This window comes from Anabrus simplex, chromosome 1 (genome assembly GCF_040414725.1).
Source record: "Anabrus simplex isolate iqAnaSimp1 chromosome 1, ASM4041472v1, whole genome shotgun sequence".
NCBI classification, from domain to species: Eukaryota; Metazoa; Arthropoda; class Insecta; order Orthoptera; family Tettigoniidae; genus Anabrus; species Anabrus simplex.
Window position 1 is genome coordinate 1,647,812,299 of NC_090265.1, and position 18,712 is coordinate 1,647,831,010.

General features: G+C 40.1%; 1 protein-coding gene across 1 annotated transcript in view; it reads right to left on the reverse strand.

Annotated features, from left to right (window-relative positions):
• Nucleotides 1-18,712, reverse strand: part of LOC136881601 (neuroendocrine convertase 1) — a 313,703-nt gene that overhangs the window by 43,972 nt on the left and 251,019 nt on the right. The window contains exons 10-11 of the mRNA XM_067154163.2: nucleotides 12,854-13,072; nucleotides 8,785-8,951 (exon numbers count right to left, since the gene is read on the reverse strand). Of these exons, the coding sequence (XP_067010264.2) occupies nucleotides 8,785-8,951; nucleotides 12,854-13,072 (386 nt within the window). The remainder of the gene's footprint in view (nucleotides 1-8,784; nucleotides 8,952-12,853; nucleotides 13,073-18,712) is intronic.

Sequence of the window (18,712 nt, forward strand, 5' to 3'; positions counted from 1 at the left end):
CTACCGAACACGATGAGGACGAAACGTCAAATTATTGTACTGCTGTTATCAATTACTGGCATATTGACGATTCCGAATTACTATTCGAAGACGCACAAACACTAAGGCCAATTATTACACGTTCATTACCTGTCATAACAGTACGCACAGGCAACCTACAGGTGATTACGCTCATCGATTCTGGAGCGCAAGCTTCTTTAATTTCTGATAAGCTTGTAGACTCGCTTAAAGATCAGAACAATGTTTTGTTATTACCTGCAGCTCAAATTAAAGTAAGAGGGATAGTTCCTGATAAGATTGTTAAATGTAAATCCCAGGCATTTTTAGAGTTTGAAATTAACAGTCAGATGTTCGAACACATATTTTTGGTAGTATCACGTCTTAACTTCAACTTAATACTTGGATCAGATTTTATGATCAAATACAAAGGAACCATTGACTATGATGCCAACCTCGTAAGATTACAGAATAATTCCGTAGAACTACAGCTGGTAGGACGAGGTGACCTGGAAGTCCAAGAGAAGGGAGCCCGTTTTGAAGCAGCCGGTGGTGACATTATTAAGCCCGCTGTGAGCGAGGTTGCGCCAGCCGTAGCAGAAAGTAGAAAGGGTGACCAAAGTGAGGACGATGCAGAGTCCATATTCAATGAGAACTCCATTATAGGTCCGGATTATATAATGTCAATAGCCAGTGTGGTTGAAGACCCGGAAATTAAATTAAAATTGGAGGAGGCTAAAAATGACGTTCTACAGAAATTTGCATGTGTATTCGATGATAAGCCTGGAGAGATAGCTGACTATGAATATCATCTTGATGTAAATGACTTGTCTCCTTATCAGAAGAAACCATATCCCGTACCCGAGAAATATCGAGAAGAAGTTCGTAACTTAATTCATAAAATGACAGATGATGGGATAATTTCGCCTTGCGTAACTAAGTACTTGAATCCATTAGCCATAGTGCGTAAGCCTGTATTTATAACTCAGCTAATCCATCAAATGACAATATGTACCACAGGAAGAGTAAAGCCTGGAAAAGAAAATCCTGCGTATTTTCTTTTCGTCCAACCAAGGGGAAGATGTACCAGGAAGGCCTAGGTCCTGGTCCATATTAATTGAAAGAAATGTTATTTCCAGCATTAAAGATCCGACCGACGTACGAACATCCATGTAAAGAATGTTCCAGTATGTGCCAGACCCTACGAGTACGCTAGGCGGAGTCAAGTGACGTCACCTGTCGCTCGAAGCTCACCTCCCCTAGAGATATTTCTCGAAAGAATTTTTCTTTTAACAGCTTTTTAATACCTTAACCAATTTCAACGGGACAAACGCTGAATTATAGCAAACATCATAAAAGTTAATCCCTGTAAATTTCAAATTAATTCATCAAACGGTTGTTGAGTTATAACAATTTAAAGTCTCAACGAAATTACGTAATTACGGTCACATGGCCGAGGGAGAGCTGCCACCCCTCCCTGCGCTGGCATCTATATATGTCAAGGCCAGATAGCCCGCAAACCGGTGTACAGTGCAGTACAGTACAGTACAGTATGTTCGCGCAGTCACGGTAGAAGTACTTTCGTCGTATCTCCAGAACGCGAAATTCTATCGCCGATAAAGGACGTCGCACTGCAGTTAGTATGTCGCGTCGCGATTACAATATAATCCTAAAAGGACATTTAAGACTGTAACACGAGTGAACTTATTGGATTACAAATATTAACTATTTCATTACGTGTGGACTTAGGCAACGTCAAGTAACATTAAACTTCTACAGAGCCTAATACTTAAGAATCACCAGAACTTATTTTTTTTCTCTCGAGTATTGCATTATATTTCTTTATTCACGTCACATCATTATTTTGAATGAAAAAGTAAGAACTTTTCTGAGTTAATATAACAGGATTAGCAGAAAATCTAACTTAATGACTGTGTTCACAGACTGTGCTTATCGACTTGCTTTCTTTTCTTTTTTTTCTTCAAGTGTGAACTGTGTGATTAAGAACGTTTCAATAACGACTGTAAATAGTATTTAGTACAGAAAGGACTGTGATTCTTCATACGCCATAAATAGTGTTCAACAGTGTAAGTGATAACCAGTCGCACTAAATGAATTTTCGTGTGCGAAACTCAACAGTTCCAGTTGTCATCACCTCATCGGGAACGTCAACATCGCCGATCCTGATTCTACATGGAACATTCCAGATGTCCATCTTTCGACATTTGGTAACAACAGTTCTTGTTATAAGTGAGTAACAAACTGACTAAACTTTTTCATTTATTTTGAACAGTGAAACTTCAGTGTCGCGTGTGAACAATTTCCATAATTTCTCAAAAGTGATAAATTTAATTTCAATTTCATTTCTCGTAGAAAGACTGTAGGATTTCAAGTGTGTTGTATAACGAGATTGACGAACTGAGAACTGAAAACTTTTAATAATTTCTCATATCCATTTACCATTATAAAAGTGTGCTAAGGTTTAAAAAGACTTTAGGTGGAAATTCACACATATGAAAGACTTTGAAACCAATGATATTTATGCCATTTTGTTTTCAAGAAGATTATTTTCAACATTTAATTTCAATATAAATTTTGAGTCAACAATCATACCGCAGGGTGAGAAATTAATAAATTGTTTAAAAAAAATTATTTACCATCTATTATTCGCTCTGCGAGACTATCCTTCTCTGTATCGGCTCCAAAACCCAGTTCCACTCCCTGAGGTCCTACTCATGCCCTTTGCCCACAACTTTTCCTGGTACAGAGAGGATAGTATAATAATAGATGGCGCCCCAACTTCAAGGGCACGATTTTGGAGCCATACTACAATAATAGATGACATCGCAATTTCAAGGACTCGATTTTGAAGCCGTGCTATAATAATAAATGATGCACTTGTAATAATCGCAACATTCAGGGTTCGATTCAAGTCATTATATCTCGAGCACAGGATTTGACTGCAAAGAACTTGTTGTATTTGACTTATTCGAAGATTCCGGAAACATGGATAACTTACTTGCAGCAATCGAAGCTCTCAGGCTTAGCATTAACGATCAGAATGCCAAGATTGATCGAATTAATACGCAAATGGTAGAGTCTAATAACCAATTGCAGGCTCAAATAATTGACTCTAATTCTCAACTACAGGCGCAGTTAACTGAGTCAAATAGTAAGGTTGACAAGACCTTGGATACTAAGTTTGCTGAAGCGGATAAAGTCATTAACAAAAGACTCACTGAATCTAGTGCCCTTATCGAGCAACGATTCCGTGAAGCTGGAACTCGCCTCGAAAAGAAACTTACTGATTCTAGTGCACAAGTCGAAGCTACATTGAAAAACATGCGGGATCAGTTTGTTGAAAATTTAGAGTCTATTAAGGAAGAAATAAAGACAGAGGTCGTCAGATCTTTAGACAAAGATCTTAGAAATGTTCTTCCTTCCGTTCAAGCATTTTCTACTGAACTCAAAGATTTACGAACTGAATTTCAAGAATCCCATGGTAACATCTCACAAACTCAAGCAAAGTTAGCTCAGGTGCAGGAAACCTTGCGAGATGCATTAAAGAGCGACGTGGGTAAATTACGAAGCGAGATAGGATTAATTAAGAGCACGCAAGGAGAACTCGACAAGCGTATCACAGGACAGCTAGATAGCACGCATACTCAGATAGCTGCTTTCTGTAAAGACGTACAAGTTATTAAAACTGACTTGAGAAATGAAATAAAAAGTTTAGACACCTCAATTAATTCTAAAATTAAAAATTTGTCCGAAGAAATGAATCAAATTAAACTTAAAGAACATACAACTGACGTCACAATTCCTGGTTCGTCGAGGGAAATACACAATACAACAACCCTTATTAAAGTACCAGATGACAAACCAGTCAAATTTTCAGGACGTGATGAATACACTGCTCGAGAATTTTTGTTAAATGTCGACGATTACCTGGAGGAAAATAGGGTAGAGGACGATAGGAAACTTCGAGTAGTATCCAAACTTCTAGAAGGACGAGCCTTATCATGGTTCATAGCTTTTAAGAGCAACTTTAAAAACTATGACGACTTTAAACAGGCACTTCTTAAACGCTTTTGGGATTCAGAAAGACAGCACCTTGTAAAAATGCAACTCTACTCTAGCAAATACAATACTTCAGTCAATACTTCCCGATATTCAGACTACTGCCTAATGCAATTAAAGAAGCTCCAGTTTTTAGATCCACCTTTGCCAGATATTGAACTTATTCAGATCCTGACACTTCAATATCCGCCTCATGTGCAAGAAATACTAGTCGCTGCCAACATTAAAACATTGGAGCATTTTGACGCTACTTTGCGTAGGTTAGATACGGCTAATACCCAATCTAGTCCGAAAACTAACAGGAGTCGAGAAGTAAATACGAATTCTGCGGAAATAAAACCGCCGGAGAGAGAGGAACCCAGGACACGTGAAGAAGGCAGATTAAGCCCTACTAACCCAACCAGATTCCGGAATTTTAGACGTCAGAGGAATCAGGATAGACACCCTTACCAACCTAGGAATACATGGAGACAGCGCGAAAGCACTCCTGAAGGAAACCGTGAGGCCAGACGACGAGAACTCGAAAGTAGATGGAAGGACACACGGGAATACATCAGGGAGAGAAACCGTAATCCTGATGAGCCTGGAGCTACATCCCTGGAATATCAACGTCAATTCGGACCAAGAGAACAAAGATCACCTGATCCTGACCCAACAGGCGCTATAAAAAAAAACGCCGATCTCGCAATAGGGAGATTGACTACCGAACACGATGAGGACGAAACGTCAAATTATTGTACTGCTGTTATCAATTACTGGCATATTGACGATTCCGAATTACTATTCGAAGACGCACAAACACTAAGGCCAATTATTACACGTTCATTACCTGTCATAACAGTACGCACAGGCAACCTACAGGTGATTACGCTCATCGATTCTGGAGCGCAAGCTTCTTTAATTTCTGATAAGCTTGTAGACTCGCTTAAAGATCAGAACAATGTTTTGTTATTACCTGCAGCTCAAATTAAAGTAAGAGGGATAGTTCCTGATAAGATTGTTAAATGTAAATCCCAGGCATTTTTAGAGTTTGAAATTAACAGTCAGATGTTCGAACACATATTTTTGGTAGTATCACGTCTTAACTTCAACTTAATACTTGGATCAGATTTTATGATCAAATACAAAGGAACCATTGACTATGATGCCAACCTCGTAAGATTACATTTAACAATCTTATCAGGAACTATCCCTCTTACTTTAATTTGAGCTGCAGGTAATAACAAAACATTGTTCTGATCTTTAAGCGAGACTATCCTTCTCTGTATCGGCTCCAAAACCCAGTTCCACTCCCTGAGGTCCTACTCATGCCCTTTGCCCACAACTTTTCCTGGTACAGTATGGAATAACAGTTTTAGGAACAGCAATTTTTGATCGTTTGTGCAATATTCATATTCATGTGCTAAGAATAATAACGGAAATATTTAAGAAAATTGGAATTTTAGTCAGGGTCTCAAATTTTTATATTTTTAAGCACAAATAAGTTGCTTTCGACGAAGTGATTGAATAATTTTCACCAAGATGACACTTGCAGCTCCATATAGCCTAACGGAAAGAGTTCGAACTATACAAATCTCTGAGTTCTGTCACCTTCCGAAGCGGTACAGAGAAAATGAGAACGTTTAGAAGGCTGAGATTGGTACTAGACATAGTCTACAAGAACAATGGAATGACGACCGTAACATTTGAACAGATTCGTGAAAAATACTTTCTATCAGTGATGCGAATGGATCATGTTCACTATTCTCCTGCACATAACGAAATTACTCACAGATAGGATTCATAAAACGGGGTTTGTGGAATGACATGACATAGACGAAATTTTGATCGTGGATTGTCCGCCGTAAGTGTGTCCATGGTATAGCTATGACTCTGGCGAGTTGAATTTTGCATGTAGGTTTCTCCCTCAATAAAAGGTGTCTCACTCAGCTAGGTGAGATTGATTCATTAGTACAGGTATCAACATCGTCATCTACCGTAGTTACTGCTCGCACGGAGAAGCTCTACAAAACACATTTCATCACAAAATACTATCTGCCATTGCTCAAGCGCTAAGAGACATAGGATTTATAGTCTTGGTGAAGGTTCACGGTCTCTCTGCTACAGGCAGAATCCGTCGAATTGACAATCTTGATAGCCTTCATAGATCACGGAAATGGCTTTATAATAGATCCAACGATCAGATTCGAAGCATCCGAAACACAAGCCAATGAGGTACATGAGGAAAAGAAAACAACATATGAACCAACCATCCAGTTCTATCAAAACGCAACCCTATGAGGTACGTAAGGAATATAAAAAAACATATGAACCAAACACCCAGTTATATAAAAATAATACCAGTTGGATGATAGCGAAGTCATCACATGGTTGGCTCTAGAGGAAATATTCCTCTCTTTTTCGTCGAGTTCGGCAAATCTTTTAACCTCAATCAGACATTGATAAGGGACGTTGCAGTCACTTCCTTGAAATATTTGGTCCAAATTGTGAAGAACTATATCACCCAAATTTTTTATTGCAACAAAGGTGCTTACCAACCAGGATGTAATCTAATCACAAGTACTTTTAAAACCTACCTTGTATTTATAAAGTTTGTCCTCAGTTGCAATCTTCAGTTGGGGAAGGTAGAAATTAAATAAATAAATAAATAAATAAATAAATAAATAAATAAATAAATTAATTAATTAATTAATTAATTAATTAATTAATTAATTAATAAATTAATAAATACAATTTGAGCTTCGATTTGTTATTATTGTCATTAATTTCGACTGTCGAAATCAGATTTATATACTATTACGGAATGAATGTGTATATACATATTCTGAATATTATGTAATTTCTACACTTAACCAAAACTCATCATTCCTATACTAAAACAGATGTCTGACGTAAAATGATTAAGGTAACCTCTGAAGATATTCAATGGTAGTGGATACGGAGAAAATTTACTAAACATTTTAAACCGAACAATTAAATGGGCTGAACATAGTTATTTTCTGCGGACTGTAACAAGGTACAGTACATCGATTCGATTAACCGACCTACGGTTGTATTAGCGAGCATAACTTAGGAATTTGACTTGATTTGGTTCCCCAAATACCATAAAAATTGTACGATAGACACATGTGTCCATAACAATCATGACAGACGTGGTCCTTCAGTGTGCAGTCAAATGGGAACCTGCTCTGATACCTTATGGCTTGACCTTGGGAAGCGAAATTTTGGAGACCGGATTGTACTTTTCCCAGAGTAGAATTCCACGTTGAAGAGAATGCATAGCAGGGAATTAAAGGATAATTGATATTAGATGTGTATCAAGTGTTACACTACTCTTTATAATTTAATTGAAATAAAGCCATCGTGACCTTCCCCATACACCTTTGGACCTACGTGTATTCTTAATAAATTTACCAGCTCATTAATATTATTAAAATTATTTGATACAAATGATATACTTAAAATAAGACAAATACTTCAAATTAAATTAGACATTATAATACTGTAATAAACCCAGAAAGTCTCTATGGTACGTATTGCATGGTCACCATCAAATCAGGAGAATTGGAAGAGACAGAGGAAAATGTATGGAGGAATTAAAGAAAAATATGGGGATCATTCAAAACAGAAAGATAAATGTTCAGGTACAGGAAGAACGAAGATCACTATGAGAGCGAAGAAAGCAAAAAGTTGTCGCATACAATCAGGGAGTTAAATGTTTTGGCTACGTAATGAGAATGGACGACAACAGACTCAACAAACACATTTTTAAACATATTTACTGGAGTATGAATGTTAATCAGTGGTTTCAGGAAAAACTAAGAGTTGAAGGAAATGGAAATAACTGAAGACATAATACAGAACTGAGCAACGTTTAGAAGATTAATACAAGATTGTAGTGGTTGCCAGGGAAAATAAATAAAGAAAGTAAATTACCTCTGGACGAGAGAGCGTAAGAAACAATGAAGGGAAAGAATGAAAAACTATTGGCGAGAAAGAAAATAAGCGGGAATTGAATAACGCAACTAAAGTCATTGGGTTGTTCTACGTGGTCCTAAGTTGGCTAAATTAGAAAGAAGAAGAAGAAATAATATTGCAGGATCCATTTATAACCTACCAAGAACATACGTGTAACTAACCATTCATCTTCCAGACCCAATGTTTCCCTGGTGAGTTCCTCGTCCATATTGCTTGATTGATTTCTGTTCTTCCTCACGTAATATCATCGAAGCGTCCCCAATTGGTTTCATTATATTTAACTCTCTCACAAACATGGGAGCCCGCAAGGGGGGATGGCAAGGAGGGCGCTTTCCCGCCCGTGGAATTCTAAAAAAGGTTGATGTTCAATATTGTTTAATATCATACCAGATTATTTCATAAACTGAACTTACTGACAGTTATCTAGCATCTGTTATAACCGGAAATTTGATGTTGCTGACGTTATATTGGGTTTATATTCAAGAAAATTGTTAATGTCCCCCCAACCCCCTTTGGAAAAGATCCTGCGGGCGCCAATGCTTACAAATGTAGCAGTGTATGCATATAGACCGGAAATAGGCCCTATGATACGAAGAGCCAAGATGTCTGACGCCTTTCAAAAGTCGACCATATCGATTGAAATTGAACCCATGGACTTGGGATAATGAGTCTGCCAAACTACCAGTGATGCACTATTAACTTCTAATTTCCTGATTTATAATGACTCACCTGCTCCAGACGTGAGGTAAATCTCTAGTGCCCCCCTGAAGGAGTAGTGTATGTTGACGAGAACTTCCACATGTTCCAGGTATTTCACCTCATTCTCCGTGGCATAACATCCGTCCGTTAAGAAGTACAATGATACTTGCTCTCCGTGGCGAAGGGTTACATTACCTCTGAAACAATATGATCAAACAAGTAGTTGGATGGTGCAGTATTCCTGCTATTTGCTCATGGCGACGATAGGTTAGGAGAGGTCTAGCAGTGGAAAGGAAGCGGCCGTGGCCTTAACTAAGGTACGGAAACCACAGAAAACCATCTTCAGGGCTGCCGAGAGTGGGGTTCGAACCCACTATATCTCGCATGGCAGTATTCCTAATTTAATGATGATGATGACGCTTGTTGTTTAAAGGGGCCTAAGAGCTAGGTCATTGGCCCCTAATTATATGAAATGAGACGAAATGTAATGACAATTTAAAAGTCCAAAACTCATCCACTGACCAGAATTCAAAACGTGATGATGAAAAATGAATGGATGAATATGATTTAAATAACCAGCGGATCCAGCTCACAATATTGAATGTTAAAAATAATGCCAAAATTAATCCACTGACTAGAATTCAAAAAAGAGATGATGAAAAATGATTATGAACTTAAAGCAATCAGTGGATTTGACCCCCAATGCCCCCCTTCGCAGAAACTCACTTAAAACAACAGTATATACTGACCAAAGGGCTGCTTCTAAAGCACAATCCTGAATCGATGATGCTTGTTGTCCAAAGGGGCCCAAAATCCAGGTCAACTGCTCCTCATAATGGTACTTATCGCAAGGAAGTAAGAATCATGTAGCGGTACTAATGATGAGTAATGTAAACTTACGGTCTTCCACACATTGTGTTGCACTGATATGGTGCTGTACGGCAGTATCCGTTGTTCCTGCCACAACAGGTCATCATTGTCATCGTGCAGACAATTAAGGGTGCACAGCACCAGTAAAAGAAAGCACAGGTCATTCTCTGCGATAAAGGTATAGCTGTACATATCTAGGACCTTCATTTGCAAAACTCTACTACTTGTGTCAAATTTTGTGTATATTCTTGAGCTAGGGCCAGCGCCTCCAAACTCATCTGCAAACGTGGGGCTGTGAAATGGCCATCTCAATCTCCCGATTTGATCCCACAAGACTGTCTTAAAAGCAAGGTATTTCATCAACACTCCAACAATTGATCTATTTATTTTCTTAATTAATTAATTAATTTATTTATTTATTTACTGGCACGTAAAAGAACTCCTGCGGGACTAAATTCCGGTACCTCGGCGTCTCCGAAGACCGTAAAAGTAGTTAGTGGGACGTCAAGCAAAATAGCATTATTTATTTATTTATTTATTTATTTATTTATTTATTTATTTATTTATTTATTTATTTATTTATTTATTTATTTATTTATTTATTTATTTATTTATTTACTTATTCATTTGTCTTCTTTTAAGTGGCGAAGTTAGCGCGCATGGCTCTCTCTTACACTTAACCATACTTGGGTTACAATGTGCTTGGTAGAACTGTTTCAGAGATATTTCAGAGGATTCCAGTACAGAAGTGTGAAGTTATCTTTGACAATGTTGCTCTACCTCTTCAGGCATCTATGAATCTGGATGATGCACTCATGGAATATGTCACAGAAAACGTGAAAAACACATCAATTTCTAATAGATATGTTATATGAATTGCTAATTTCTCGACAAATTTTACTTTCAACCATGTCGATAAACTTCGAAAAGCCTGTAGATTAACATTTCTCATGCCGTCGTGTAGTATTTCATCCCATTTTATCTTAGACCCCTTGGGTCCCTTACAGTCACCCTTCTTTGTACCATTCCCAGTTCTCGTTTTGAGTAATCGTGGAGTGTGTCCCAAACACCAGAACCAGAAGGTTCTACCAGAGAGTTATAGGCCCTCTTCTTTACATCCTTAGACTACTATAACCCGTCAGTTTCCTCTTAACCATATCAAAAGATCTCCAACCTTTATTTACAAACTCGATTATGTGATTACGAAAATTAAGGTCTTTCCTTATAATAAAACCCAAGTATTTACCCTGATCCTCGATAGGTACTTCGACCCCATCGGCATAATTATTAAAGCTGAGAGGACCTTTACACTTGGTGAAACATAACACCTTCCTTTTCAGACCGATTATCACCATGTCATTCTCTGCTCTCCTACACACAACATTGTGGAGGTTTCCTTGCAGGTCATTATCATGAAACTGATCTTATTACTCTGAACAGAATAACATTATCCGCAAAATGCCTTTTCTCCGATTCCAGCTCTTCACTCATATCATTTGGATATACTAAAAAAAACAAAGGACCAATATTACTGCGTTGAGAAACTCTACTCTTAATGATTAAAGGATCAGATAACGCTTCACCTACTATAATTCTCTGAGTTTAATTTGCTAGAAATAGTGCCACCCATTCAGTCACTATTTTGTCTAGTACAATTGCACTCAATTATGTCAGTAGACTCTCGTAATCTACCCTGTCAAAAGCCTTGGAGAGTTCAAAAGCGATACAGTCCATTTGACCTCCTGAATCTATAATAGTTATGATATCTATGATATCTGTATCTTGCCTGAATCCTATAAATTTAGCCTCAGTGGAATCACTTTTTCCTAAACCCAAGCTGCCTTCTACCAAACCAGTCACTAACTTCAAAAACGTGTCTAACATAATCAGAAAGAATGTTGTCTCAGAGCTTAAATACAACACATGTCAAGCTGACTGGCCTGTAATGATCGAATTTATGTTTACCACCCTTTCGTTTATACACAGGGGCTACTACAGCTACTCCCCATTCATTGACACAGCTCCTTCATTCAAAGAGCAATCAAATGATTATTTCACATATGATACTATATCCCAACACATTGTCTTTTGTATGACCCCAGAAATCCTATCAACTCCAGCTGATTGTATAGTTTTCAATTGTATCTTATTGTAAATATCTATTTTGTCATACGTCAATTACAATACTTCGCTAGTATCACTCACATTCTCTTCCTACACATTATCCTTATATCCAAGTATCTTTACATAGTGTTGATTTAATACTTCTGTAATTCCTCAAATATTTACTCCATTGTTAATTAATGATTCTGAAAATGTTCTTCTCGGAGTATGTCTCTGCATTTGAGTATCTATTCATAACCTTCTATTTTCCATTAAAGTTCATATGACTGCCAATTATGTTTGCCAACATGTTAGCTTTAACTGACTTCTTCGCTAGATTCAATTACCAAGCAAAATCCTCCAATTTCCCCTTACTTCCACAAACACCCTTAACTCCATTTCTTTCCAACCTGCACCTCCTTCTTATTCTCTTTATTTCTCTGTTTTGACGACGTTCTGAGGTTAAGTATTTTGCTAGTATCTTAACCTCGCACATGGAATGTATTCGCCAGTGCACGAATGGGAAGGCGCTGGGGTTGGGAAGAAAGCAACCATTCCCCTGATTAACGTGAAATCAAAAATCATAGAAAATCATATACAGTGCTACTGACGATAAGCTTCGAACTTACCACCTCCCATATGCAAGCTTACAGGTGCCGGACCCGATCCACGTAGCAAAATTCGATCGTTTTTCAGTGGTTAGCCTACCTTCCAAACTTACCAACTTCTGCTCGCAGCATGTGTACTAAACACTAAAGAAGTCGAATTTTGTGCAATTTTTCACGCACATGCAACAACGTAAAATCATTTGCACCGTGCAAGTTGGCCGTGCGGTTAGGGGCGCGCAGGTGTGAGCTCGCATCCGGGAGATAGTGGGTTCGAATCCCTGTGTCGGTAGCCCTGCAGATGGTTTCCGTGGTTTCCCATTTTCACACCAAGCAAATGCTGCGGCTGTACCTTAATTAAGGCCACGGCCGCTTCCTTCCCATTCCTACCTAGGCCATTCCCGTCCCATCGCTGCCATAAGACCTATCTGTATCGGAGCGACGTAAAGCAAATAGCAAAAACAATATCATTTGCAACTGTGATGGTATGGAATTATAATGAAAATGAACAACTGACTCACCTGGATTCAGCGGGAACTGTGCAGATCGACTTCGGTGGCACGTTTGTCCAGTTGGCTGCAGCTGATACCAGGCCATACGCATTCATAAGCCCGAAACCGAAGCGAGTGTTGACCCACGCTCCTGCAGCGTTGCGTATCCAGCCTTCGTTGTCACTGAGAGGTGTGTATTCTGAGGTCCACATCACGAGATGCTGCACATCCCGCCAAGTTAACTGTGGACTGAACGGCACTCGTGTTAGACAGACCAATATTGAATCCTTCTGGCAATGTAGTCTTACTAACTTGCTCCTTAAACCTTGCAGACCAGATCTTAAACAAATGTTAGTTTATAAAAGACCACCGCAGAATTCTTATGGCACATGCCTTTCGACCAAAATTCCTGGAATTTTGGTAAAATATAGCCATTAATATGTAATTTGATCAAACTTTAAAAGGGTACAACATTCAGACAGGTTTAGAATTACATCTGTTTTGAAGTTGATAATATTTGCTTCTCGTAGAAGAAAGAGTCTCGAGCGCTCATCTTTTAACAGAAGTGTACAAATGTAATAAAATACTTCACAACACGCGCATGTATAGGCACAGTCAGCGATGGTATGTTTGCCTTATTCCAATCCTCCGTAAAGATGTAGTGGCGTCATGTAGCAGGCCCTTTGAGGACCTGTCCATATGCGTCTCTATCCCGGGCAAGGTGAATTGCTTGTTGCAGATTATGTCCAGTTTGGATTTTCAGTTGATCTACCCATCTGAATGGATCTAGTCCTATGGGCCATTCCCTTCATTGATCGTGTATTTCACTCTACTGGGTCTTCTAACTTGTGACAGAAGGACATGAGCTATTACTGTCTGATAAATGTCGATAGCCTTGTTGCGACGCCAAGTTGCTTCAGAATTGACTCGTTCGTTGGTGTGCCGTCCAAGATATTCGCAAAACTCGTTAAGGTCCTGATATCTGCTGCACAGGTGGTGATGAAAAAATGAGTATTCGCGAAAGTAAAAGTTTCTTCTTTACAGTGATGGAGGTGTCTTGTCATATACGAGGAAGTTCCGCTGTCGAACTCCTCGTATCTCGACGCACCTGCAGAGGTACTCAAAGCGGCCGGTCACTTCGTTGAGAGTGACCCTGGCACTCTCAGGCAGGTTGTTTTTGAGACGATCTACAATCATCACTTTGGTCTTGATGGTGTTGATTTGAAGTCCATAAACTGTGCCATGTCCGCCTCTGTGGTGTAGTGGTTAGCGTGATTAGCTGCCACCCCCGAGGTCCGGGTTCGATTCCCGGCTGCCACCCCCGAGGTCCGGATTCGATTCCCGGCTATACCACGAAATTTGAAAAGTGGTACGAGGGCTGTAACGGGGTCCACTCAGCCTCGGGAGGTCAACTGAGTAGAGGTGGGTTCGATTCCCACCTCATCCATCCTCGAAGTGGTTTTCCGTGGTTTCCCACTTCTCCTCCAGGCGAATGCCGGGATGGTACCTAACTTAAGGCTACGGCCGATTCCTTCCCTCTTTCTTGTATACCCCTTCCAATCTTCCCATTCCTCCACAAAGCCCCTGTTCAGCATAGCAGGTGAAGCCAACTGGGCGAGGTACTGGTCATTCTCCCCAGTTGTATCCCCCGACCAAGAGCCTGAAGCTCTAGGACACTGCCCTTGAGGCGGTAGAGGTGGGATCCCTCGCTGAGTCCGAGGGAAAAGCCGAACCTGGAGGGTAAACAGATGATGATGATGATGATGATGATGATGATGATGATGAAACTGTGCCATATCATACTAGTCTCTAGCTCGTGTTGTTCTTGACTCTGCGTAACGAAGATATTTTATGTCCGCCTCTAACAACAATGCTGTCATTCCAGTCTTAACTTAACTCCCTCACAATGTGCTCACCGTAGACGTTGAATAGGAGAGGGGAGGGGGTGGTATGGAGCCCTGGCTCCCACCAGGAGAAATTGAGACGACATCTGATATGGTACGTCGATGTAAACAAACACCAGGTCAGCTAGCTGCTGCAGGGAAATTGGTTGTAATAGCACACCCTCTTCCTCATCCAGTGGTGTCCAGGTTGTACCATATGAAGCGGGGCTCCAATGTCTTCGTATGTCAACACTGGTCAAACTGCCCGTATGTTGTAGGCAGACATTCCTCGATAATAAAATCGTGCATGCAGTACCAGGGAAATTCTTGCTTACAGTGTGCAAAAGGCTTTCATATATAATCAAATACTGGACAAGATTATTTCAGCCACCGTGAAGGAAAATACCACGCTACTTAAGCAATAACTTGTCTTCCGCTGAACTACGAGGGCAACCTTCAAATATTTTGTTATGTTATACACTTCCGGAAAAATGATGATCTCTCGAGACTCATTCTTCTGCGAGATACAAAACTTGTCAATTTCAAACGGCTACAATTCGTAAACTACGAGGTTTGTGGCAAAAGTCATGGCAACTATTTTTTTCTTCTTGAAGATACCAGTCCGGTTGGAAAATGTGACATATTACAGAAGAAAGGACAAGGTGTTAACTACATGTGTGGACAATGAATAGCACTGAAATATCGTAACACACTAATTTATTAGGGTAGTATACATGGCAATATGTCCTTCCCGGTGCAAAAGAATGACAACACAGTACACATAAAGTTGACATGACAAACCTGGGCCTACAGACCCTCAAAGTAGTCCCCTGCACCACACGCTGCCAACGATTTGGCAGGCGCTGAATACCATCTGCCTCAGCATTTGCCGCACCATGTGTGAATCGGCTCACCTGTTGGCGCACAGCACAGCAATATCCTCTCGTCTTGCAAAATCAAAGTCACAGGGCGAAATGTCGGGAGAGTACAGTAGGTGCTCCAATTCTTCCCATCCTCAAGGTCGCAGTAGCTGCCCTACACACTCTGCTTTATGTGCTTTTGCATTGTCGTGCAGGATTATTGCACTGTCCACAAGATCCGGACGTTTCTTCGGAACGCCACGTCGTACTTGTCGCACCAGGAAGTCCCTGTAGTACTGTGCGGTCACTGTTCTGCCGCCATGTGGAACAAAGTGGCAAACAATGACACCCCTGACGTCATACGCGACGATCACCATCAATTTCACTGGGGAAGGATTCTGACGGACCTTATGCCTCCTTGGTGATCCAGCACGTCGCCACTCCATGGACTGACGTTTCAGTTCTGGTTCGTATGCCCTGGCCCAAAATTCATCGATGGCAATTATTCGTGTCAAGAATTGATCGCCATCCTGTTGCCAGCGTGCAAGGTGGTGGGAGCATATTGCATAGCGTACCCACCTTTGAACTTCCGTCAGTGCATGCGGGACCCACCGCGATGCGATTGCGTAGTTGCAGCACATTACGCAATATCCTGTGGACGGTGCGTTTCTCGATGCCACTTGCCCTCTCTAACTTCAGTAGCGTCCATCGTCTGTCCTTCATCCAGGAGCTGCTCGATGACGGCACGTGCCACGTAGGTCCGCACACTGACAGGTCGTTCCGAACGTTGCTCATCACTGGTTGACACACGTCCTTGCTGAAACTTTCCTACCCACCGTGCTACTGTACGGTATGGTAGGGCATTAATTCCAAGGGATTCCACTAATTCAGTGTAACATTCCATCGCATTTCTCCCTCGGAGAACGGCTATTGTGATGTAAGCGCGCTGCTCAACACGGGTTACTTCCATCTCGCACGACACTCACCAACTTACTGATTTCACAGCCTTCGCTGCGCTACTACCAGCTACCACAAAGCCATCTGTTGTTCGGTATACACACTATGCCTTCATAACTTCCACACGACACATATACGTTTGTGATCCGTTCACAAATCTACAAGAAAAAAATAATTGCCATGACTTTTGCCCCTATCCTCGCATATTTTCTTGCCTTTGTGCCCGATGACACTTTCTATTCACACATCTGTCATTTATCAAGCTTACAAGTTTCAACATTATTGTCTGAATGCCTTCCACCGTATGTTCAGACCTCCTGACATTTAAATATAAGATAGATTGGATAAATACATGGGATGTCCTTATGAAAGATCTTCAATTTCATGGAACAGAAATATGAATTTCACTGATTTAATCGAATTGCCTTATTGATATTAAGTATTCTTGATAGAACTCAAACTAGTGCAAAGGGGATTGCTGCGCTGATCAAAGGTACAATAAGAAAGAAAATATGTAAATACGTGGGGCATATGTTACAGTACATCTAAGTAATCTAGTAGATGAAATACAGAACCAGAAAGGAAATGCAGAAACTGACACCGACTACCAAAAAAAAAAGTTCCGAGAAAGAAACCATAATTTAAATTTATCGAATGCAAATGTTAACGACGTTCAACCTCTTTAGATCTTTTCAATTGTGAAATAACCACAGTGTGGCCGTGAGATCATCAGAAGGATTTTTTTACACATTTACAAGATGGTGGCAGCTGGTGCTCCGTTGAGACACCACTGCAAGTGTCCTATGTAGGACAATGTAGTGGCAGTGTTCTAGGGGAAGTATATACCTCCACTTTTATGAATGAAAATATGATTTCTTACTGGGAAATACATTGTTGATATGAAAGCCAAAGACAGGCATTTATGAGCCCACTGGGGGGAAGCACTGATAATTTCACTATTGAAAACGCCTAGAGAGTTTGAAAGTTTTTGACTCTAGCTACTTCACCCGTTTACCATAAAACATGTTGCTAAGCTAAGAATAATTAAGCATGAATTACATAATTTTAGCACCAAATTAAAAAAAAATGACACAGTACCCTTGCCATCACTCGAGACATTCTTGGCTGGAAGGATTAAATGTACGTATATTGAATGCAATTTACCTTTTAATGATTTTATTGTTATAACAATTTGTATATCCATATTCCTGTCTTGGATGGAGTATCCAAGAGTAGGAAGAATCATAATATCGAGACAAACTTGGAATCCAAGGGGAGAAAAAAATGGGGGAAAATACTCGTTTATCGGAAGAGGAACTAGGGATTAGAACAATTTACCAGGGAGATTTTCGATAGATTTCCAACTTATTTGAAATCATGTAGGAGAAGATTAAGTAAACAACTAATAGGGAATCTCACACTTGGCCGAGAGTCCTAAATACAGATCCGCGGTGATTGATTGATGGATTGGATTTAATTGGATTGGATTGGATTGGATTGGATGGATGGATGGATGGATGGATGGATGGATGGATGGATGGATGGATGGATGGATGGACGGACGGACGGACGGACGGACGGACGGACGGACGGACGGACGGACGGACGGACGGACGGATGGATGGATGGATGGATGGATGGATGGATGGATGGAAACCTTCCATAAGCTATTCACCAAGCTCAGTGTAGAGATTCCTCAAGATTGGTCCTCAAGAGGCTTGCTTTATGATGCAACTATATCCTCACGGAAGGATCAAGTACGAGAGGTAGACGGAAAATATTTCCTACCATTTTGTTACCAGTCTAGTAGAATAACCAGTGATGGCATAAATCAAGCAATTAAAACTTTTCCTAAAAAATTATCATTCTCAATTTAAACATAAATACTGGATTTAAATTAGAAAGATATATATGTAGATTTATAGGAAGAGGAATTAGGGATTGGACTAAAGGAAATGTTGGATAAAATCCCGATCTTTTCCTTTTTTCGTTTTGCTTTACGTCGCACCGACACAGATAGGTCTCTTATGGCGACTATGGGACAGAAAGGGATTGTGAGGTAAGGAAGCTGTCGAGGCCTTAATTTTCACGGCTACCGACAGTGGAGTTCTAACTCACTATCTCCCGAGCTCAAACTCACAGCTATACGCCCACGTTTGAAATCATTTAAGGGCAGTCTATGTAAGCAA